Here is a 23,291-nt window from a genome sequence, read left to right on the forward strand (position 1 = left end):
CACGTGACCTAACTTTTGTTGTTATTAATTTTTGTTTATGCTTCGCATAGAAATATTAATTTTTTTAAGTCAAAAGTATTCTAGCAAAACAAAATTTGACTTTAAATATGTTTTACTGTGTTTTATTGCATTTTAATGCGTTTCTTTAATTGTTTGGCGCAGGAAAAATATCACGCCTGCGCGTGATTAATGAATTTTTTTTCACGTGCAAAATCAATAACAAGGAAAACGTGCTTGGGTAAATACATGAACAGGTGAATGTAGGCGAATTTTGTACTGCCAGTTTTAAAAATTGGATTTAAGGATAATACATAATATATAAAATCATCGAAAGGTAATTTTTTTTCCTTTTTACCCTTTTTCTTGTTTTTTTTTAACAGTATCTGAGTAAACCCCTATACTTTTATTTTGATTTTTAAAGCTAAGATTAAAAATGTTGTCAACAATAAGGAGTTTTATTCGCATTGAGGGTAAAAATGCAAATAAAATTTGCTCGTTTTGGAAAAATGGTCAAAGTGTTGTTACAGACCAAAATCGTTTCTCTTCATTTGGTGCTCAAGACTTTTATAAACAGGAAGAAGCGTTTTCTTTTGCCGATAAAAATGCCTTAAAAGTTTATGCAATGGAAACCAAAAATGCAAAGCGCTTATTCGTGGCGGAATCAAATAAACTGTTTTGGGAGAAATATAGTTTATTGCCCAAAGATTCTCGGCATTTTTATGAAGTAATAAGAGAAAATTACCTCAGCCATTTGTATTTTGATCTTGAGTTTCAAAAAGAGCATAATAGCCAAGTTCAAGGCAAAGAACTGGTAACTGTATGGATTGAATATGTAAATGAATGTCTTTGGAGGTTGTTTCGAATCCGATGTGGCCGAGACAGAGTCATTGAGCTTGATTCATCAACGGATGTAAAGTTTAGCCAACACTTAATTTGGAATATACCAAATGTTGCCTTTAAAGATAATAGCGAAGTTGGAAAATTTGTTAAGAAAATATGCCTTAAATTGGAAGAGTATTTAGATGAAGGGATAGGATGGGTAGATGCCGTTAGATTTTCAGGTGACCCCTACAACTTGATCATAAAAAGTGAAACTGGAAAAAACAACTTGTTTGTTGACCAGGCTGTGTACTCCAAAAATCGTCAATTTCGCTTGTATTTGTCAAGTAAATTGGGTAAAGATTCCGTTTTAAAACTTTCACAAGATTGCCAATTTAATTTTCGGAAAGAAAAAAATGTCAGTTTAAAACAAGAGCAAAAGAAGGATGACATCATTCCAACAAAAGCTAATGTAGATAAGACAATATTTTTTTATTCTCTTGTCACAAACGTTAGTAAAGAAGATACACAAATATTGGTAATGCCCGAGGAAATAACATTCCCCTTAAATAGAGTAGAAGAACCTGAGCCAACAAAACCCCCTATTTACCCAATCTCACATTACCCTATATCAGATCAACCAAAAAATGCCCCACATTCTGAAACACCCAATGTTTCATACCCAGAATATACACCACATCGAAAACTAACCGGGGTCTCATACCCAAAGTATACACCACATCCTAAAACACCCGGAATATCAAACCCAAATGGGGAATTCCCAAAAGGATCATCACTCAGCTACAAAGAGATAGAAAACTATGCCAACCAGTATGTGCGACAATTCAAGCCAAAAGCGTTCGTTCGCTTTTCTCGGGAATATGAAAACACAAGCATCATTCTCTACAGTGTATTTGGCTCCCGATATTGCGAGAATGTTGGCAGAGAACACAAAAGGAATCAGATCATGATTGTGGCCAACTACCAAAAACAGATAATTTATCAAAAATGTCATGACCCTGATTGTGAAGGATTTAAATCACGATTTCAACCTTTTTGTTCTTTTGTCGGGAACAAAAACATTGCTCTTTGATGAAAAAGTTATTTAACTTCCAATATTAAAAAGGAAACAATTTCTGTGTTCTTCAATCATAAGTAATAGGAAAACTTAATGTTCTTCAATCATAAGTAATAGGAAAATTGCAATAGTCCTAAATATTCTTGATTGTCACAAGATTTGTCCCAGTCACATTACATTAAACTGTGTTAGTTTTCCTAGAAGCGGTCCAGAAAGGGTCATTTTAAAAGTAAATGGATCCTGTTTTTTTTTATAACATAGTACAGAGTGTGAATTTACCAAGTGTACAAAGTGTAAATATCAAGCAAGGTTGAGCACCTCCCACCTCAATTCTGTAAATAAAAATGAAAAAATAATTTTAGGAATTGTCGACTAATGTATTTAAAAATCAAAAGAATTGTGACAATTTACTGCTAATTCAATTTAAACATTTAACAACTTTAAATTTTTTTGCAAACTTGTATAGAACATTACACCCCATTTCTGCATTAATATTTCTTGCAATAAAATTTTACCCTTTTCTTCTTGCTAACTTCTTTTTCCCACACTGCCATAAGTTTTATAACTTTTTTTGTAAATAAACTCATTACATCACCATACAAGTACAAATGTATAACATTTATTGCAAAATAAAGTAAACAGGAATACTTAAACAGTGCTGTGGTTCGGTCTGGCACAAATTAAAAAACATGCAAAAGACAACCACTAAAAAGCAAATAATAACACAACCCAAAAATAAAAAAATAATTGATTCGATAATGTATTAAAATTGTATGTATGGACTTACAAGCACAGTTACAAATCGTCTCTAGCTTTTTTAATTGGTTTATGATACAGAGCTTTAGAGTAATTAATTACAAGGTAAATTGCACATCATAGTTATATTACAAATCACAAACACGGCATGCAAAATATAGTTGTTAAAAATTAATTAACGGACAAAATTAAAATTTATTTTATATTAGTTAGTTTTAATTGGTTTAAAGGTTTTTTTATAGCAAAAAAGGATTTTTTTCTCAATAACTTGTATTATTTAAAAAATTTATGAATAAAGTGTTCGGCACCTCTACCATATTTAAATATTATGATAATATTAATCTTAAACAAATGGTAAAACATTTTAATAAAATTTTTGGTTCCGTTTGTAGTAAAGCAAATAAGTTTTCACAAATTTAATACTCAAGATATTTTAAATTACATTTAGGTTGCACAACACAAGAAATGTCATTTTTGGGTTATGTTTTTTTAGTTGTTTTCATTTAGGGGAATAATATGCCCCGGTGGTTCTCGGAAAAGGACCTCTGCATTTTCGTTAGCCCCGTCTCCCGAGGATTGAAAGTGAGGAGGAGAGTCGCTGTCCTGATGGGAGGTAGAAGGAGCATCGGATGAAGACAGTTTACTCGGAACGAGATTATGTTGACGAATGAGGGTACATTCACCCCCATCAATTGGATCAAGATTGTAAATATACAAAATGCCATCTTCCCCAACCACAGTGACTCGTGGTAACTTTTGTAGAATAGTTATCGCACATACATTTCTTAACCCAGTAAAGGGAAGCTTAACTGTGGCAAAGTCTCGCCCTTGATTCAAGACATCGGATACCTGGGTTGGTAAGTAGTTGGCTGAGTTTGTTAAAACTTTATTAAAATATCCCATCCATGTGCCACTGTCTTCTTGTTGTGGGTGTCTATCGGTTGACTGAACCTCCAGTTTAAAAATATGCACTGTTTCTGTGTTACTGGACACACATAAAAACATCGAGTCGGGGCTAAAGGCCAGAGAACCGATTGAAACACAGCGCTTGACTCCACGACGAAACTCAAACAATTTTTGGCCATCCGGCACTGAAAACACTCTAATAACCGTGCCTTTTCCAGAGGCAGTTGCCAGTTTGGTTGCAGCTGTGTTAAAAGATATCGCTGCTAATGGAGAGTTGTGTGCGTTAATTGTGCTAACTGCCTTAAGTGCATTTACATCAAATATATGAACTTCTCCGATAATACTACTGCCAGGGTAGGCAAGGTAAGAATTGTCATTATTGACACTGAGTGAACATAGACCCTTGGGGTTACTTGGCGTGTCCCGAATTGTGTGCAAAACTTTCATATCTCGTATATTGTGGACATAAAGACTATCTTCCAATACAACAACAACTCGCATTCGATTTAACTTGACAGCTAATATAGTGTTTGAGTAACTGTAATTACATATTTCCGTGCCCTTTTTGAAGTGGCAAACAACCAGTTTGCGGGGGGATGTGACGCTTACAATTGCAACTAAACTGCTCGAAAATAATCGATCGACCAAACTAACTTCAGTAGTTTCACCTTCATTGTCGTAAATTAATTCTAGGTTATCAATAGCATTAAGGGCATATAAGATGTAACCATCATTGTATCCAACAGATAGCGAGGTGCAATCTTGATTAAAATTTGCGAATAATAACTTATTTCCACTGGGACTAAAGCTCAGGCTTGCAAGGTTGTGATTGTTCATTATATTAGATATTCCAACTGGTATTTACAAACAATACATATGGCCTACTAATTAAAAATATTTAACAGATATTGTACTGTTAATCTGTAGATGAAAAAATATTTAAGTACATAAGATCAAAGATTTAGAAGGTATATATATACCCTAAACACGCAAAGTTCTTATATTGCCTGATCTGTTATTTCTCCTATTAACTTGGTCTTGACCATGGATCACAACGCTTTTCCTAATCGTGGTAATGCTAATATTAGTAGTGAATAGGGCTATCTATAAACAGATAAAATATGCCCAGAAAAAAACATTCTTTTTAACTATTTTACAGATTTAAACCATCTGCCAGTCTGCCCATGCGATTTATTTTGAATTAAGTTGATCTATCTGTCTTTGCAGTTCTGTATATTTTATGTACCGTTTTGATAAATATTATTTCTTTTATATATAATACAATGGCTATTTACAATTTTATAACCCTATACAGTTGGTCAAAACAGTCAACAACACGTGACTTTTAATTAATTAAAAAGGCTATGTCCTTTTTTATCAAAACAACAACAAAGACGCTTCATCATGCTCTGTTGCCAAATGATATTTTGTAATTTTCTATTTATATCTATTTTACAAAATTTTTTATTTACCTATAAAATATTAAAAAAACAAGAAAATATTTAACAAATTAAGTAACAAAAGCATTTTTATTGAAAATTCTACATTCGAAAATGAAAGGGAGAAAACTTTCATGAAGGGCAATTTTGATCTACAAGTTTAAAAAAAAAATTACCTTAAAAACTGTTTTATATTTTTATAAGCTGTACTTTAAAAAAAAGGATGTAAAAAAAGGAAAATTGTATTTTAAAAATTAGATTTTAACAATTTAAAAAAAGATTTGGGAAACGTTTGGGAAATCCCCTTATAAACCAATCTGTTCAAAAATCTATACGAAATTTAAATATTTTAAAAATATTTCGTTTGACTTTTCAAATCTAAAATTGATTGGTTGCTAACTTTATCTGGTTATTGACAGTTGTTAATAAAATATTACACAGATTTAAAAGTAAGTGTTTATTGTCTTTATGGATTTGCCCGAAGATCTAGTACGTCAGTTATGTAAATTATTGCAAGGAAACAATGATCAAGGTATTTTATAAATTAAGTTGCTCAAAACCTAATTTAAAAAATTAAACATTTATTACTTTCTTATTATTAACAAAAAAAATATTTTAATATTTGTAAGAATTTAATTAATTTTTAAAAAGTGTTTAATTATTTAATTTTTTGTTTAAATTTTTTTTTTTTAATAATTTGAATTTTTATAAATAGCATCAACTGCAAGGAATACTCAATATGCCTTAAGAATTTTTTTTTGTTTTGGCGAAAGAACTGTTCCAGACATTGATGAGTTTGGTCTTATAGAAAAAATTAAACTGCAGTGTAATCCTAAAATTTATTTACAGTATTGTTAAAACTAGTTTAAAGTATGTTACATAAAAGTAAAGATTGATATATGAAATAAAAAATGTAACTTTGTAGTTCAAAAGTTTTATTTTTTAATAGTAATTAAATAACAACTGTGTAAAAAATATGCTAAAATATTAAAAAAATTTAAAAAGGTTATAAACAGTCTACTATATAGAATGAATACATTTACTTAATATTTTATTAAAGTTAGATTTTTTTATTTTGTTTTTCAGTGATGAAAAATGAAAAAACAGATGCTGCTGTAAAGTTATCGCTGTTGCATCGAAAACTTAAACAAAATGATCAATTTAAAAATCGATGGTCAATACTTTATTTGCTTTATGCTCTTTCTAATGTAAAAGACAACACTAAAGTTAGTTTAACCTTTAACTCTAAATTTGTTCTAGGAACCCAAGTTTAATAATTTTTTTTTTAATTCATTAATGTTGGAAGGCTGACTTTGGATTCTAAAGATAGAGTAGAAAATTCCTAAGATGCCTATCGCTGTTTTGGATATTATTGTATGATAATTTACCTGCGTATTGTTTTTTGACTCAGGATTACTTATGTTTAAATTATACTCAGACACAGTATCTCATGTTGTAAAACCGTAAGTGTTCTTATCACTGCACAATTTTAACGGATATGGATTAACAGTTCTTTCTGGGTTTAATTAGACCCTTTTTTAGGCTTATTTATTTAAAAGTTAAACCATTGAAAAGTTTACAATCATATTTTTTTATTTAAATAAAATTCGACTACTTGTAGATTATGATCTTTAAACAAACTTTTAAATATATTTTTATAGACTCTACCACAATAGGCTAAGTACCATAACTTTATAACTACTATAAATCTAAAAGATAACAATATCATTTATAATTGTAATAATCAGTACATATTGTTTTTGCTACTTTTTTAGATTTTCTTATCTTTTCACTTTTGTTCTTTTCTCTCCATGTTTTTTCAAGACTGTGAACTACAAATGATCAATAAAATTATTTTTTAGCAAAAACATTTTTTTTTAGTTTTCGGGAAGCTCACTTTTATTTAGACAAGGATTAATTTCATCTTCAACTCCTCTTAACTCAACAACAAGACCGAACAATAACTCAACAAATACAAGTAGTGGTTTTGGGACTGCTGTTCCTCAAAGTTCAAGAGGAGGTTGGTTAAATTATAATAAAAATATATAAAATAATTTTCATATTCTTTATTTACATGCATTTATTTTGCCATGTTTCTGCAAATGGGCCTTGCTGTAAGAAATTTTTTAATTAATTTAATAATACGTAATTTTTTAATTATTTATTTAATTTGAAATTTGTTTACTTTAAATGGTATTAAGTAAAACTTTTTTGGATTGATTATTATATAAAATAAGACACAAGCTCCTCAACAAAAAAGTTAATCTAATATAAATAAGTCTATTAAAATATATTTTAGGTTTCAGTTCAATTTCACAACTTCCAAGTGGAATATCAACAAATGGAAACCGGACAACATCCACTACTGACCTTCCTTCAAGACTTGGTTGGACAATGACCCCTTCTACTCAACCCAATGCTCAAACAAGATATTTGCAGCTTAAAAATCAGTCAACGCGTAAGTTAGTTTGTAGTAATAAAAATGACTAAAAATATCTTGAAGACTTTTTTAGTTTGTTAAGATAGACTTTATTAAAAACTAGTTCTGTGAATTGTTAATAAGAATTATACTATTTTAAAGTCGGGCAGCGTGGTGTATTGGTAAGAACACTTGCTACACCACACATGATGTCGTGGGTTCAATCCCCACTGATCTCATGCTGTAGCGCCCTTGTGTAAGGTGCTATAAACGGTATGAACTCCTGCTGAGCCAGCACTTAATCAACAGTATAATTATCGGGCAATTATAATCTATAATATCCCAAACTGCCACAGGCATCTCGAGACTGGGTCGGAGTAACTGATGTTACGTTATGTTTAAGTCTCGCTTTCGACTTTCCCACATCGGGGATAAAGATATAAACATAAAAAAAGGTCAACTTTGTAAGTGATTATTCATGAATATAGTAACATTGACTTCACACTATCATGGTGTCTTTTTTTACATTAGTCAAGTCCCAAATTGCTGTGTGTTTTGTTTGTGTACATTGCTGTAGCTATTCACTAATTGTTATTGGTTTAAAGTTTATTTTATGTACAGAACCTTTAAGTTTGGAGAATATTACAAATCAAAGTTCGAGAATAAGACTTACAAAAAGTCATGTAAGTGTAATTCCCTAATTTTACATTCTGTGTTATATTTAAATTCATTGACTGAGACTTGCATATTTAACTTAAAAAACAGTTGTTTTAGTAGTTTTTATTAGGTTAGGTATGATTTACTTTTTTTTTTTTTTTAATTTTAGATTAATGAGGCCAGTTTGGTTCGCCAACTTCTGTATGTATTTCAAGGAAAAGATGCAAAAAATATTAAGTACAGCACTAGAGAAGATGCATTTTGTGTGGACAATGAGGTGAGAAATATATCTTTTTAATTCTCTAATATAAAATGTTGATAGTATTCTTTTTTAACAAAGGATTTAACGGACACATGTTTATAATTTTCATTACTCTGCCCCAGCTTCAGAATCTATCATTTTAGCCCAGTTTATAACCATTAAATTACATTAAAAAATAAAATCCGACAATTCTCATGCCTTATTGTAAAGATTTACTAAATAAATGCTTAATTGCAACTTAAGGTTGAAATTGACAAAAGGGATAAACAAATAGTTCATCGGTTAAGTATGTTAGGCTGGCTTCATAACAGAATACTGAAGTATATTACTACACACAATAAGGAAAGAGCATTTGGACTTGTGGGTCAGGTAATTAAACAACAATTGGTTATTTATTTTAAACTTCGTAATAATTTATTACAATACAACAAATTGTATTTTTGCTACTAATTTTTAAATAATATTCAATGTAATAATACACTGGCAGCGTGGTGTAGTGGTCATAACACTTTCTACACTACATGAGGTCCTGGGTTTAATCCAAGGTGATCTCATGCTGAAGTTGAGGGCTATAAACGGTATGAAATCCTGCTGAGCCAGCACCTAATCAGTAGCTTAATTATCAGGCAAATATAATATATAATATCTCCTGCCAGGGGGCAACTCAAGACTGGGAGGAACAAATGATGTTACTCTATGTTTGTGTTGCGTTGCACATACAACCTTCCAACATTAAGGATAAAGATATATATAAAAAAAATAAATAAAGTTTATGTTAGTTTGTTAGTTGTTTTTTGAAAATCTTGATGATTTTGATTTCTCCTTTGTTTTTAGGCTTTTTGTGCAGCATTACAACAAGAATTAAGAGAATATTTTCGTTTACTGTCGGTGCTAGAATCTCAAATACAACAAATGGATGCAGGTTTTTATTTTAACTTACTTTTTTTTTAAATGTTTTAGACAAAATGCTGAAAAAATTGAATTAATTTTTTAAATAACAAATTGTCAATTTATCATAATTAAAAAATGGTATTTGTGTTTAGGTTTTGTTGACGAACATTGTTTGACTTTGCATAAACTTATGGTATGGTCGTTTATGCCACTTGAGAGATTTAAATGGATTGCTGCATTGGTTGACAACTGTCAAGGCAAGATTAACAAAAAAAAGTTTTTTAAATTTTGGTTTTTAAAATAATAATATCAGGCTTTTGCAGTTGAAAGTTTAATGAATACTTTTTTTTTGGAATTCATTTTTTACTCTCTTCTTAAGTGAATTTTATGTTAAAATTTTGCAAAATTATGAAAAAACTAAATAAAATTAACAGCTAACTATGTTTTGGAGATTTTTGAAAATAAATTTGTTTTAATTATTACATGATTTATTTATCACAAAACAAAATCGCACTGAGTTTTATGCAAAAAAATGTTTTTTGAATAAATATTTTTAAACTTTTCAGGTAAAAAAGGTGGTGACTTAGCTTCTATGATACATGCTTTTATGCAGACTGGGGACCCAAAAGCTAGGAAAATTACTCGCCACATTCTACAGATTGTCTCACAGCCAATTTTTCATTACATAAACCGATGGATATATCATGGAGAACTTAATGATCCTTTTCATGAGGTTATTATGATTTTTGTTAAATTGGTAACACTAGGAATTTAAATTTGTTACGACAGTTTAGCATAGTTTTGCACTTGTAAGTTCGTTTTTTTAACTTGTAAAACAAAAGTTTTTTATGCCTGTTAAGCCTAGCCTAACACAAAGAGCTGCTACCACTGCCTCACATTAACAGTTAATGTTGCAAGCTTAAGTTCAGCGCTTGCATGTTCATTCTGATTTCTTTCAGCCAGTTTAAATAACAGGTGAATTTTAATTTTATTCAGTTTTTCGTTGGTGCTGACCTCTCTGTTGGAATTGATCGTTTGTGGATTGATAAATACAAAATGAGACCTTCCATGGTTCCTAGTTTTATTAAAAATGAACAAGCTAAAAAGATTTTGCTTGTTGGAAAATCAATCAACTTCTTAAGACTTGTCTGCAGGGATCCTACTAATATTGCGATTCAAAATTCTCTTGTGGCAACTGAGGAAGCTTTTAAAGATAGTAAATTGATAAATGTTGTCTGCACACTTTTCTGTAAATTAAAAGAAAGGCAAAAAAAAACTTATAGGATTTATTTATTTTTTTAGATATATATCTTTATCCTTGATGTGGGAAGGCGACTGCACGACCTAAACATAGTGTAACATTAGTTACTCTAACCCAGTCTCGAATTGCCTTTGACAGTTTGGGATATTATAGATTATATATGCCAGATAACTAAACTGCTGATTAAATATTGGCTAAGCAGTATTTCATACCAATCATAGCACCTTACTCTAAGGCGCTACAGCATAAGAGCGGAGGGAACTGAACCAACGACCTCATGTGGTGTAGCAAGTGTTCTTATCACTACACCACGCTGCCGGTATATTTCTAAGTTATTTGTGTATTTTTTCTATATGTAGTGCTTTTTCTTTAATTCAACATCTCCTGCAGGTTTTTTACAGTAAGTTTATTGTTAATTTTCAATTGAAAAAATTGGCTTTTCAATCTATTTTAATTTTTGTTTTTATTTTTTTTTGCCTAATCTCATAAAGCCCCCGTTGATTTCTAAATTTTTGGACTTTTCAAAAGTATTTACTGTTAACTTATAAAAGCGCATTAAAGGTTAGCAGGATATAAATAATTTATTTTTGGACTTTGTTTTTTATCTTTGGCATTTTAACGAGCTGTATTTATTCTTAAACTAACCAATTAAAATTTGTTGTTGTAGGTTATGGACTTGATTTTGCGACTGGCTTAAAGGAGAAGGTTGATCACGCTCATGAAGTGACAAGTTCACACTTGCTTGGTGTGTTGAACCAGAAATATAAATTGTTGACTCATCTTCATGCTTTGAGAAAATTTCTTTTGTTGGGTCAGGGTGATTTTATTCGCCACCTGTTGGATGTTTTAGAGTAAGTTTTATTCATTTAGTTAATAAGAACTATAGTTCCATTTTTACTTATATACATTTTTTTGTATATATCTTTATCCTAGATGTGGGAAGGTAGCAGTTTGAGACATTATATAGATTATAATTGCCCGGAAATTATGCTGCTGATTAAGTGATGGCTCAGCAGAAGTTCATATCGTTTATAGCGCCTTATTCAAGGGCGCTACAGCATTAGAGCAGTGGGGATTGAACCCATGAGACCCCATGTGGTGTAGCAAGTGTTTTACCACTACACCACGCTGCCAGTAAATAGTGTAAATATATTGTAACATCTATTTCCAGAGAGGAGCTAAGTCGACCTGCTAACCACTTGTATCGGCACAACCTCACTGGGCCAGTAGAGGCAGCAGTGAGAGCTTCAAATGCCCAATTTGAGGACGCCGATGTTCTGGCTCGACTTGACTTTAGATTACTGGAGATAAATCCAGGAGATATGGGATGGGATGTTTTCAGTTTGGATTATCACATTGATCCCCCTCTTAACACAGTAAGTAAATACTAAAGTTTAAAGATTTATTTTTTTGCCTCACAAATGTAAATCATAATATGTTTCTAATTAATTACCATTAATTGTGTCAATTTTTTTTTTGATTTTACTGAAAACATAATATGCATTTTGTTTTTATTTCTTAAGTTAAATAAGCTATGTTTTTTTTTTAATTTTAAACTTGTTTAAGTTTTTAAAATAAATTTGCCTGATAATGACTTGCAAACAGTTTTGTGTATTTTGAACCTTTAAAACTGAATTTTTGTAATTTTTAGCTAATAACTCCAGAGGTAATGTTGGTGTATTTGCGCATATTTATCTTTCTGTGGAGAGCAAAAAGAATGGAATATAATCTTGCTCTTATATGGTCAACTATGATGGAACAGAGTAGAAGGCTATCACCATCTTCTCTGAATATGAAAGGTAATTTGTAAATTCACCAACTTAAATAAATTTATGTGAATCAGATGTAGGGATCTTTGTATTATTTTGTTTTACCATGAAAAATTTCAGGAATTAATTTTAAAAATGTTTTATTTTGGTAAATTTAAAGTAGTTTTCGATATTTTGAACTCTTATTTTTTTTTTATAAAACTCCGTTTTAGGTATATTGCACACTTGTCACACCCTAGCATCAGAAATGGTTCATTTTGTTCACCAGATGCAATACTACATTGCTTTTGAGGTATTTACTTACAGTTCATTCCTAAAAGTTTTATGTAAAAACCATTAAATGAAGGCACTATTATAATGTGTAGGTATATAAAATACTTTTTTACATTGGCACTTAAACTTTTTTTTAAGTTTTTTTTTTAAGTTTAATTATTTCCGCTTAGGTACTTGAATGTTCATGGGCTGACTTCCAGACCAAATTAGAAGAAGCAAAAGACTTGGACGAGGTGATTGTTGCTCATAATTTCTTTCTTGAGTCTTTGTTAAAGCGATGTTTGCTCGATCAATCATCAAGGTAAAAATATATTTTAGAAAGTAAAATCTTTTGATTGATTTTTTTTTGTACCACTAAATACTTACTTACTACTGGTACCTTCAGCTTAAGTTGTGTTTACCCAAAACGTCTTTGTTTTAAAAATGCATTTAAATATCTTTTAAAACCATTTATTTATTTACCTAAAAATGTTTTTGTTTCTAGTAATCTACTTAATCAACTGAGAACAATCTTTGACCAAATTGTTAAGTTTGAGCAGCTTCAAAAACAAATTTACGAGCAATCTTGTTTTGAGTTGGAGGCAAGAGAAAAATTTGACAGGGATGCATTTGAAGCTGAAAAGAAGGTAAAAATAACTAATCCATTTACTTTGAGTCTTAATAAATTTGTTATGTACTTATTTTGTTTTGAGATTTTTACTTCTGTAAAAAAAAAAACTTAATTTGAGGCCCAAAGGGTTATGGGCAATAGGCTAGTTACAACCCTTAATTTAACTTATTTGTTTACACTTTATAAATTAACTTAAGTGTATACAACTATATTATTTAATATCATTTGGTTGTAATTATTTTAAATATTTAGGGGGTTTGGGGAATGGAATCGGAGGAAGAGGAAACAAAGCGAAGAAAAGACTTTAACAAAATTAAGATTCCAGATATGAGAGCAAAGCTTAAAGTCTGTTCGGTTGCTTACCAGGTTTATTATTTTATTTTTTTATTTTAGGAAAGTATTTTTTAAGTTAATTTATCCTTAAAGTGAACGGCTCAGCTTTTGTCCTGACATTTTTATATCAAAACATGTAAAATTTCACGCCAAAAAAACGCACCAAAAATTATAACCCAAATCTTTATAAATTGTTTGTAATTTAAGTTTAAAAATCACTTTTTTAAAAAAATTCTCAAACGCAAATTTACGTCACTCTAGTAGATTATGACGTAACAATGGTAAAAGCGCTGCTTAAACACACGGTTTTGCAATTTTTTCTTTTGCGCTTTGAAGTTTTCTGATGAGTTTCATTTAATTAAAAGTTTATTTTAGTTTAATTTGTATTTATGTTTGCCAAAACAAACCTAGGCAAACGTTAAAGTTGCTTAAAAAACAATCAGACTGTTAAATCTTTACCTAGTGAGCGCAAAAACGATTTTGTTTTGCTAGGTAGGCTAAGCAATATTTTTGCAGACTAACTACACGACCAAAATTAATAAAATTTAAAATATAAACTAACAACAACATATACTTTAATTTGGAATTAAGTTGTATGACCCAGAGCCATACTGTTTAAAGTAGTAAGTACTGCTTACATCCTAAGCAAAAACAAGTTTTCTCTATCTATTTTATTAACCTGGTTATTGACTTTTAACTTTTTTTTTGTTTTGACTGAATTATACTCGGTGGGATTTAAACCGATCACCTCCCGTTGTGATGCCTAGTTTAACTTAACTACTCCATACATAGCTGGTATTGCTACCAAATACTTAATTTCTGTTAAAATTTATTTTTGTAGGACATGGTGGTTATGTTTTTAAGACAGCTGTGTCAAGAAAGCGATCCAAATCTTCGCAATTTAAGTTGGCGTCTTGACTTCAACGAGCACTACAGGGCAAGAGATTTCTTTTTGAGGTCTATGAAACCTGGGCAAAGAGTTGTTTTGCGTTAATTTTTAAACTTTATGACACATGTGTTTTCCTTAATCTTGCTAGAACCACAGTAGCAAATGTGGGTAGTTTTGTTGCAAAAAGTTTCATGTATTTTTGTTGATATTAAACTCTTTGTTTTATGTCGTTCGTATTTTTCATACATTTAGTTCTAGTTTCGATTTTAATTTAAGGAGCAATATTAGGGATATCAATAGCATAGGTCATGCATGCAGTATGTCAAATAACAACAAAAAATTTGTTATAAATAGTTAGAACTAAAAAACTAATTTATTTAATATATAATTTTTATAATTGTAAATAAAAAAATGAATTTTTTTGGCAACATGGCAATTTTCGTGACGTCATTCCTTAAACTTATTACAGTTCAAAAGTTTAGATTACAACTTCATCCATTTGACGAGAATATATTTTCGGATCGTATGGATTGATTGACTATTAGATGGATAGAAGGATCGAATGGGTCGGATGTGTTAATTGGTAATCTGAATAGGTGAGGGTAAGGGTTTAATGCATGAAAACTTTTTGTTTAATTAAATATCCGTCAAATATGCATTTGAATTATGTAATATCTATTTAATATATATTCGATTCAGTTAATAAAACTTGATCCATTAATCCGTTCGATCCGTTGATCCGTCAAATATATATTTCCGTCAGGTAGATTAAGTCCGATTCACAAGCAACAAGTTTGCTTTGTTTTTGGTATTTAGTTTTTTTCGTTGTAAAATGGTTGTCTAGCTTAATAAGCTGACACAATTTTGTGTAATTGTTGGTGGAATCAGAAAATTAACCAAGCAATGGAGAATAAACAAGAAGAAAGGTATGACAATCTTTTTAGCTTTTTTCTGTATTTTCGTTCTTTTTTAAAAAAAAACCTTTGTTGTTTGTCAGGTTTGTTTGAACAAAAGTTCTATTTGACTTTACAATTTGAACGGAATGTCTCCAATTATATATAACAAATTGTGTGAATACTTTTAGTGTAACAAAAATATATTTACAATTAGATCTGTCTGTATATTGGGTTATCAGTTGACTACAGACTAGCTGACTAGACAGAGTACAAATGTATTGGCAGATTGATCTGTTGGTCAGTCTAACTGAAGTATAATTTAATAGTGTTGTTTATTCAATCTTTTAGTAGTGTTGAAGATGAAATTATGGTGTTAGAATCAATCTACGAAGACCAGTTAACCCTTATAAGAAATTCAAGGTTGGTGTTAATTTAATTCAAAAATTCTATTGATATTTACATATCTCTAATGTTGCTATCAATGCGTAACATAATTTTGTTTAAATTTAATTATTTTTGTTCAGGGACAAAATAACCAACATCCAAATGACACTGTACCCTGCAACGGCTAATGACCAGGATTCTCAATTTGTTAAACTTTTACTTGATATTTTTATACCTAACAAGGTATCGTATAATTAGTTAAGTTTTGCATTTAGATTGTTTATTTTTAGTAAAATTGTTTAATCCGAAAAACTTTTAGAGCTATGATTATTTTTCAATATTCTACTTTTTTTTATTATCAGTACCCAGGTAGTCCACTTGAAGTTAAATTTAAGTCATCTCGAGGTCTGTCTGATGAACTCTTGCAAAATTTAAAAACTGGTATTGATAAATTGATGGCAAATATGATTGGGGATTCAATGTTATTCGATGTAATTGAATTTATAAAGGAAAATTTGACAGCAAACAACATACCAAGCTGCCCATGTCCTATTTGCTTATTGGCATTTAGGGTAAGTTTTTTTTTAACATTTTTTGCCATAAATTAAGATATATTTTACTTAATAATATTTTATTTGGATTTTTGATTTTGAAGTTTATTATTTGTGCCCATTAAACTCATCTTAACTGAAAAAAAGTGTATATATAATCTTCAACTATTTTTTAAAATTTTTGATTATTATTCCAAAGCCATAATATCAATTTTCCATAAATTGTAACAGTTTAGGTAAAAACAATATGCTATACACTATAAACTATTTGTTGACTGGTTAGTTTACCAACATCATGATTAAACTAATATTAATTAGTCTCTAACAAAGTCTAACTAAACAAAGTTGCACTTTTATCTAGGAATTGGACGATTTTCTAAAAACAGACTGTTTTCATTATTTTCATTCGTATTGCCTTTATCAATATATCACGCACTTAATGAAAAATCAAGACACCAATCCCTCAACAAAAACCAACAACTCAAAAAACAAAGCAGATGATATTGCTTGCCCTGTTTGTAGAGTTGTTATTTCTTTTAATTATTCAGATTTAAAGAATTCCCCCAAACCATTACTGGATAATGAGGTATGTTACTACATTGCTGTTTTTATTAATATATTATTTAAATGTCATTCATATTCAGAACATTAATTTTTGGTTTAATTAATCTATGTTTTTAGGTTTTGAAATAATTCGTTTGTATATTTTTTGAATACTTTTTTACAAAAAAAATAAAAACTTTAAGATACGTTGTTAAATTTTTTTATTGTGGATTAAAATTTATTTTCTATTATAGCCTATATCAAATATAAAATGTTTTTCTATATTTTCATCAGCCTGCCCTAGTTGATTTAACACATTGGAATAAGGAAAAAGTAAAACGACAAGAGACGTTTGAAAGACAGAAAAATAAAGGGGGTATTATCGACCTTGATGTAGAAAAAAATAAAAATCTTCTTTCCACGGTAAAAATATAATTGATAATAAAATTATTTAAAGTTTTAATTTTTTATTTTATTTTCCGGTATTTATTTTTTAGATTGAACAAGCTTACTTGGGATCTTTAAATTCAACCCCAGCTGATGATATCAGCAATAGTCGTGATGTCATAATTAATGATGTCACTGATTGTAACGATGATGTCATAGATAATGATATCGGCACTCAAAATAATCAAACTTCGAAAAACAATAATGTGATTGTTGGGATTTCCCCTGTTAAACCCAAAAATAAACCACACTATTATGGTAGAAAATATAACCCCAGATACAGGGGACGAGGCAGGGGTGGTAACCACTTGACCCCACAAGGCCACAACTCTAGTCCCAACCTCTCCTCCAGTAGTCATAAAAGTGGTCAAGAGTCTGCTTCAAACCATGAACAAAACCAACAAGATTTCTCAACAGAATTTAAACCTAAGGGCCCAAAAAAAATTTTTTCTTCTGGCCCCGCTAGGCCTAACATAAATACAAAAAAAGAGGCAACCTTTAAAGATAAAGTAGAAAACATTTTATTTAAACCAAATTCCGACGGCTCTAAAATAAAAGAAAAATTTACGCCACATCCGTCTAACCATAACGGTAAATACGCCGCTCAAAAACATCACTTTTCAAACCAAAACCCTAACAATAAAGCTAAATACTATCGACCAAAATCTTCTAATTTATATCAAAAACCGAAACATGATAATAACAGTCGCCAAACAAGACAATTCAACAAAAACAAATTGACTGAAAAACCAGCAATTCCCAAAGAATCGAAGTCTCAAAATTTGTAATTTAAAACTTTTTTTTTTTATTGGTCCGTAAGGTGGCGGTAGTAATGAGTATTTTTTTCTGTCAGTTCTTATTTTCTTGTATGAATTTGTTCGTTATATGCATTTAAAATTGTTAATTTAATACGTTGAGTGCAATTTTATTGTGATTTGGTGTTAAATTAAATTTACTTTTATTATTTGGTTTCTTTTGAACTTTTATTATTAACTCTCACCTACTGTCTTCTATGCATCTTCTTTGTATGCCAGTCAGTTTTTTTGATTTTTTATGGGTACGGCTCGTAAACAAGCCTACTATTAACAAATGTCAACAAAATTTGTTTACATAACAATCCTGTTGAATTCAAACAAACCCAGTCCCGTGTGAAATGTCATAGTTAAAAGGATCCGGCGTTTGGTTACTTTTCTCTGTACCTCACTTATTAGCTGAAGATTTAATATAGTGATAGACGATTTTTTTCAGGAAATTTGCCCGTTCAAACGCTGCCAACAGAGCATTAATATTTGTTTACAAAGTGTCGTTACATCTTAACAAACCAGCAGTCTTCCAGCGCGCTTGTCAACACCTGAAATTATAAACTTTTACTTCTTGTCGAGCGCTTTCACGCCAACTCACCCGTGACCGGTAGAGGTCGTGAGAGATCTCCCTTGCGACGATTCTCCGCCCGACCGTGACGCCTTGTTTTCGCTTAAGGCCGTGACGTAAAATAACAACTTGTAATTTTTGTGGGCTAGGGAGTACCTAACAAATCCCACCTTTATTACTTAACTTAAATGGCTTTATTTGGCACACAAGGCACCCTTGTAGTCGTGCTGACCCCATCCAACCTTTTGTTACCCTAAGAGTGCTAATGTAACGATATTAGCCACCACTGTTTTAAAAGCTGCTGTGAAATTTGGCACGTAGCAAAAAAGCTAAGTCACAGTTGATTTTTTTATGTCGAAAACATATTTTTATTACTTTCTCCTGTCATTTATAACTGTTTACCTTTAATTTACGATTTATTATACAAAATTGCACATCATGGACTTTGGCTAAGCCTTATTCACGTTAGGCAACAATAGAGAAATCAAGGATTTGGCGCAAACAAAGAAACTAACTATTTAAAAACAATTGAAATATCAGTAAGCTATTCAATAAAGGATTACGCAACCACTTTTTGGGAGGTTAATTATAGGTTGCTGGTTATATTTTTAGCCCATTTTTTATTGTGAAAATCTATAAAATTTCTCAATAACTTCCACCTACGGTAAAATTTTAAAATGGAAGAAAGTAATTGTTGGAATTTGCATTGGGATTGCCAAGGGTTAAAAATTTGGTAGCATCTCTAAATGATATGCTTTCAAGTCATTCACATTAAATTCGCAACAACAAATTGATTTTGTAACAAAAACTTGTGAGAAGAAAAAGTCTAGCTTGACTCGGAGCAAGCTTAATGGAATTCTACTATTTTTGCTTTAATTTTCTTATGTTATTTCCTGTATTTCCATGTGCTGAGTTTAATTATTGTCACTTTGGTTTGTACGAATTGTTTATTTACAAATCCCAAGCAAATGTTTGCTACTGTTTTTCTGTCAGCCCCCTTAACAAAAGATAACCATCAAAAAAGTGAAAACTGTCAAACGACATCATAGGGAGGCAACAAAGCGTGTCGGTTTCCCTTTAACATGTCCCCGTTTCAATTGTAAAGAACGAATCCGATTGTTTGGAAATAAACTTAGAGTATTACAACGCCGGCATGCCGGACATATCTTTATGACGTTATAAGCGAATATAATTTTTCCAACAACGAAAAGATTGTTATTGGCGCTAAACGTGTAGGCTAAATTTGCCCCAACTGGTAAAAAAACGTTTTTATATTGTTTTTGTTTAAAAATTTAGTTAAATCGCGTTGTCGAATTTCTTGGTTTGTCCTAAAGTATGGTTTAAAAAATTATGACAACTAAAATTGTTTTATGAAACAATACCAAAAAATAAAAGTACAGACATTTAATAATTTTCCAATAACTTTGACAATTATGATAAAATTAACCACCTTTTTTGAAAAATCGCAATTTTTCTGTTCGTTAAAAACACTTTACAATTGCTTACAAAAATGGCGGAAAATGTCATCCTAAGTAAATACACTTATAACATACAGCTGGGCTGATGTACTTTAAGCTCTTAGGTTTTCCGAGCCGTGACAAAACACAATCAAAATGACGTAAAAGTGTGAAAGCTTTTTAAACAAAAATCAACATAAAATATAGAAACTTTTAGTTTTGTTTTTAATTTGCAACGATTTTTTTTAAAAAATACGTAATGTTGTTAAGTGAATTTAAATTTTTGCGTAATCACTAATTTAAAGGTTAGTTTTGAAACCTAAAAAACACCCCAAAAACATATTTCTGGGAGGAATTTAAAAAAGAATGATTTGCACTTTCTATCAAATAAAAAAAGGCTTTATCAGCATGAATTGTCTTTTTTTTACTAAAAAAGTTGTTTTCAATCTAATTGCTCATGTTATGTAAGACAGATAAAAACTTCTAATCAAAATTTTGCTATATTTTGCAGGAGGTTTTGCTATGTTATTTAAATCTTTTTTTATTAAAACACATAGCTAATCAAACAGGTCATTAATTTTTGCATCAAAACAAATACTAAATTATCTGCCAAAATTAAATTGATACACTACCGACATACTTATTATATAACATATCCAATTTGTTGTTAATTTATCAATATCATATAGAATCATCTTAATTCAAATGAACCGTAAGTGACCCTGTTGTTGTCATGGCTACGCTCTGTTGCTAAGAAATCAGATAAAGAATTACTTTTAAAATGTTTATTTTTAGACAATGACAAGTGCATACAGTAACGCTTAATAAATGGGTGACGAACTTATTATAAATATAACAAGTTAACATTGTCCCACGTACGATGAATTCTTTATAAGTTTGGAGTCGCCAAAATTCCTACATTAATCATCAAAAAATCTGTTAGGAGAAATAATATTATTTTTTTCATAAAAGTGGTTTTAAAATTTGGAGTTAATTTTAAAAAAAAGTCAAACAAAGTGGTCACTTAAATTCAAAATTCTATTTTCACAAATTTAAATAGAAAACTGTTTTTTTTTTCAAGGGCCATCTTTTTCTCTTTAATATTGTAAACGCAGTTGACCTTATTAAAAATTTGATCCATCATTTTTAATTCACGTGTTAGGACAGTTTCTATAAAGTGGGTAGTTCGAATTTTGTGGTAATTAATTTTATCTTTCGAAAAACTTTAAAAAAAATTTCAAATTTAAATTTTTGTTGTGATTTTTGGGGGCTTAGAGTGTAAGCCAAATTACTAAAATTTTTGCAGCGCCTACTGTATTTGCTTGACGCAAAACATATTTATACAGTTTAAGTAAAAAAATACATTTACCAAAAGTTGACGTGTTGGGTTTAGCTCACATTGCTGTTGCCCCGCAATAATTCTTTATTTATTTGCACATGTGATAACGCACACGCTCATAAAACATTAGGAGCTACAAATTGACCCAAAATAGAAGGTCTAGACCTTTATGGCAGTGTATTTGTGACAGATTCCTTTACCAGATGAAAATTTTGCTAAATTTAACCGTCGGCCCGTTTCCGTTGGCTGACAATAGGAAATATGGAATTGTCATAACTGGATATTAGCGTGATTCCGATGTCGTGTCAATCCGGAGCCCAGATAGCATTGTTAACCATAACTCCCGCTAAATAAACAGCTAATTCTGCGACAGTACAACAATATAGGTGACGTAACCAATTCAGTAGTGTTTTCGCAATGTTTTGCCACAGCATAAGCCCATTTGTTGGCATTTTTGTCATAAACTTCCCTCATGGCGTGCGAAAATACAAAGGAACAAATCCGATAATGTATCTGATTAATCCCCGCATTCACATCACCTTACGCAGCAAGTTGTTACGAAAGCCCAAAAACGACAGACGCGCGCGTCCATTTTTTATAAAATTTCCTATATCACATTGTTAGTGTGTTGGTCATCTGTTCTCAATTTAAAAATTGCTTATTAAAAAAAAGCTAAAAAGGCAATATTAGAAATGTGGATTTTAAATGATTTGCTTTTTATTTATCTGCAAGAAAAATATAATGATGTATAGGTATAATATTTCCAATTATTGTGAGTAGTTAATGTATCGTATATTTAATTTACATCTAAAATATCTGACCGTGTGGTATTGGAAAAAAATTTCTTATTACTCTTCATATCTTTTAAAATCAAATTAATTGTTTGTTTTTCAAAAAAAAATCTAATTAAAATAATAGTGGTTATTTAATAAAAAAACAATCAATACACATAAAAATATTTGTTGTTAATATTTAAAATAATTTTTTCATTCTTTTTTCTTTGTAAAAAATCTGCCTTAACAACATTATCATAACCTAAAACTTCGTTTCTGGCCTAAGTTTTCTTGATATTTACATGCAGTCGAAATTAAATGCAAGGTTGTTGTTTTGGCAACAGTCGGGATCGAACCCAGACATCACCGATAATATTATACCCACTTTACTATATGTGGCAGTTTAATTCCTAATTTTATAATTAAAACAGGTATTTTTTATCATAATGTTTTTTTTAACATATTATGCAGGAATTTTACTTTTTAGTAAAAATTATGTCGTTTTTACAATAAAATTTTAACAGAAACTATGTCATTTTAAGAAACTAAAAACGAATTAAGGCAATTATAATTCAAAGAAAGGCTTGTTTTAAATTTAAGCCTTTTAATTTGATTACCAGCCAATTAAGTAGATACATTTACGCTTTTTGTTTTGTTGAACAACGTTACATGTATGGTGCACACATCACGAAAACACTTATAACTTAAGACCTGTTATTAAAGGATGTCACAATGCTATTAAAAGTTGTGTTGTCTGACTGATGTAAGCCTAATTTTTATAAAATAACAGTAGATTTAGATATGCTATAGTCAGGAATTGGTTTTAAAAAACGGTAACATTTTCAACTAAGTGTTTTGCCTGTAGTGAACTGCATTTATGTACAGACGTAGGCCTTTCAATTTGTTGGTTGTTAAAATACACCCTTATCAATTGTTAAATGTAACTGACAAATAGCAAAAATTGAGTCAAATCTATTTTAAGGGGAATTTACGTAAAGCTATCTGGCTGCATGTAATTTAGCAATTGAGTGTAGGGGATAATTTGATTGCGTGCTGCATACCAATCGGGCAAACGTTTAGTAACATTCTATTAGGGGGCTATTCTGTAAACTATTACCAGGTGTCAAATGAAATTATGGTCGTTTAAATTGACCAGTATTGTGCTAGT

General features: G+C 30.3%; 4 protein-coding genes across 5 annotated transcripts; 3 read left to right on the forward strand and 1 right to left on the reverse strand.

The window, feature by feature from the left end:
- Positions 1-388: 388 nt before the first annotated feature.
- Positions 389-2,550, forward strand: LOC145752318 (DNA-directed primase/polymerase protein-like). The gene has a single exon (XM_082568582.1). The coding sequence runs from the start codon at positions 434-436 to the stop codon at positions 1,910-1,912; it is 1,479 nt and encodes a 492-aa protein (XP_082424708.1). The 5' UTR covers positions 389-433; the 3' UTR covers positions 1,913-2,550.
- LOC145752319 (WD repeat domain phosphoinositide-interacting protein 2-like) lies at positions 2,501-4,651 on the reverse strand. Its single transcript, XM_082568583.1, has one exon. It carries the CDS (start codon positions 4,394-4,396, stop codon positions 3,143-3,145), a length of 1,254 nt encoding a protein of 417 aa, XP_082424709.1. The 5' UTR covers positions 4,397-4,651; the 3' UTR covers positions 2,501-3,142.
- Positions 4,652-5,403: 752 nt separating this feature from the next.
- Positions 5,404-14,536, forward strand: LOC145751900 (gamma-tubulin complex component 3 homolog). The gene is made up of 20 exons (XM_082568051.1): positions 5,404-5,530; positions 5,714-5,824; positions 6,085-6,224; positions 6,880-7,018; positions 7,298-7,456; positions 8,039-8,100; positions 8,244-8,351; positions 8,580-8,705; positions 9,171-9,258; positions 9,380-9,484; positions 9,794-9,960; positions 10,224-10,443; positions 11,156-11,339; positions 11,660-11,864; positions 12,140-12,287; positions 12,470-12,549; positions 12,701-12,831; positions 13,015-13,156; positions 13,393-13,506; positions 14,315-14,536. Exons 1-20 carry the CDS (start codon positions 5,467-5,469, stop codon positions 14,465-14,467), a joined length of 2,646 nt encoding a protein of 881 aa, XP_082424177.1. The 5' UTR covers positions 5,404-5,466; the 3' UTR covers positions 14,468-14,536.
- A 612-nt stretch (positions 14,537-15,148) lies between these two features.
- LOC145752789 (E3 ubiquitin-protein ligase RNF25-like) lies at positions 15,149-18,122 on the forward strand. 2 transcript variants are annotated; one of them, XM_082569125.1, is made up of 7 exons: positions 15,149-15,288; positions 15,607-15,678; positions 15,783-15,885; positions 16,005-16,214; positions 16,555-16,779; positions 17,031-17,159; positions 17,234-18,122. In XM_082569125.1, the coding sequence occupies exons 1-7, from the start codon at positions 15,266-15,268 to the stop codon at positions 17,969-17,971; spliced, it is 1,500 nt and encodes a 499-aa protein (XP_082425251.1). In that variant the 5' UTR covers positions 15,149-15,265; the 3' UTR covers positions 17,972-18,122. The 2 variants fall into 2 exon arrangements, with proteins under 2 accessions (XP_082425251.1, XP_082425252.1); XM_082569126.1 differs by having other exon boundaries at positions 15,610-15,678.
- The last annotated feature ends 5,169 nt before the right edge of the window (positions 18,123-23,291 follow it).

Source organism: Corella eumyota, chromosome 5 (genome assembly GCF_963082875.1).
Source record: "Corella eumyota chromosome 5, kaCorEumy4.1, whole genome shotgun sequence".
NCBI lineage: Eukaryota > Metazoa > Chordata > Ascidiacea > Phlebobranchia > Corellidae > Corella > Corella eumyota.

Coding starts and splice junctions, on each gene's coding strand:
- LOC145752318 (XM_082568582.1), top strand. CDS start 434: ATGTTGTCAACAATAAGGAGTTTTATTCGCATTGAGGGTAAAAATGCA.
- LOC145752319 (XM_082568583.1), bottom strand. CDS start 4,396: ATGAACAATCACAACCTTGCAAGCCTGAGCTTTAGTCCCAGTGGAAAT.
- LOC145751900 (XM_082568051.1), top strand. CDS start 5,467: ATGGATTTGCCCGAAGATCTAGTACGTCAGTTATGTAAATTATTGCAA. Junction 7,019..7,297: donor TCCTCAAAGTTCAAGAGGAG/GTTGGTTAAATT, acceptor AATATATTTTAG/GTTTCAGTTCAATTTCACAA. Junction 11,340..11,659: donor CACCTGTTGGATGTTTTAGA/GTAAGTTTTATT, acceptor ATCTATTTCCAG/AGAGGAGCTAAGTCGACCTG.
- LOC145752789 (XM_082569125.1), top strand. CDS start 15,266: ATGGAGAATAAACAAGAAGAAAG. Junction 16,215..16,554: donor TTTGCTTATTGGCATTTAGG/GTAAGTTTTTTT, acceptor ACTTTTATCTAG/GAATTGGACGATTTTCTAAA. Junction 17,160..17,233: donor ATAAAAATCTTCTTTCCACG/GTAAAAATATAA, acceptor TTTATTTTTTAG/ATTGAACAAGCTTACTTGGG.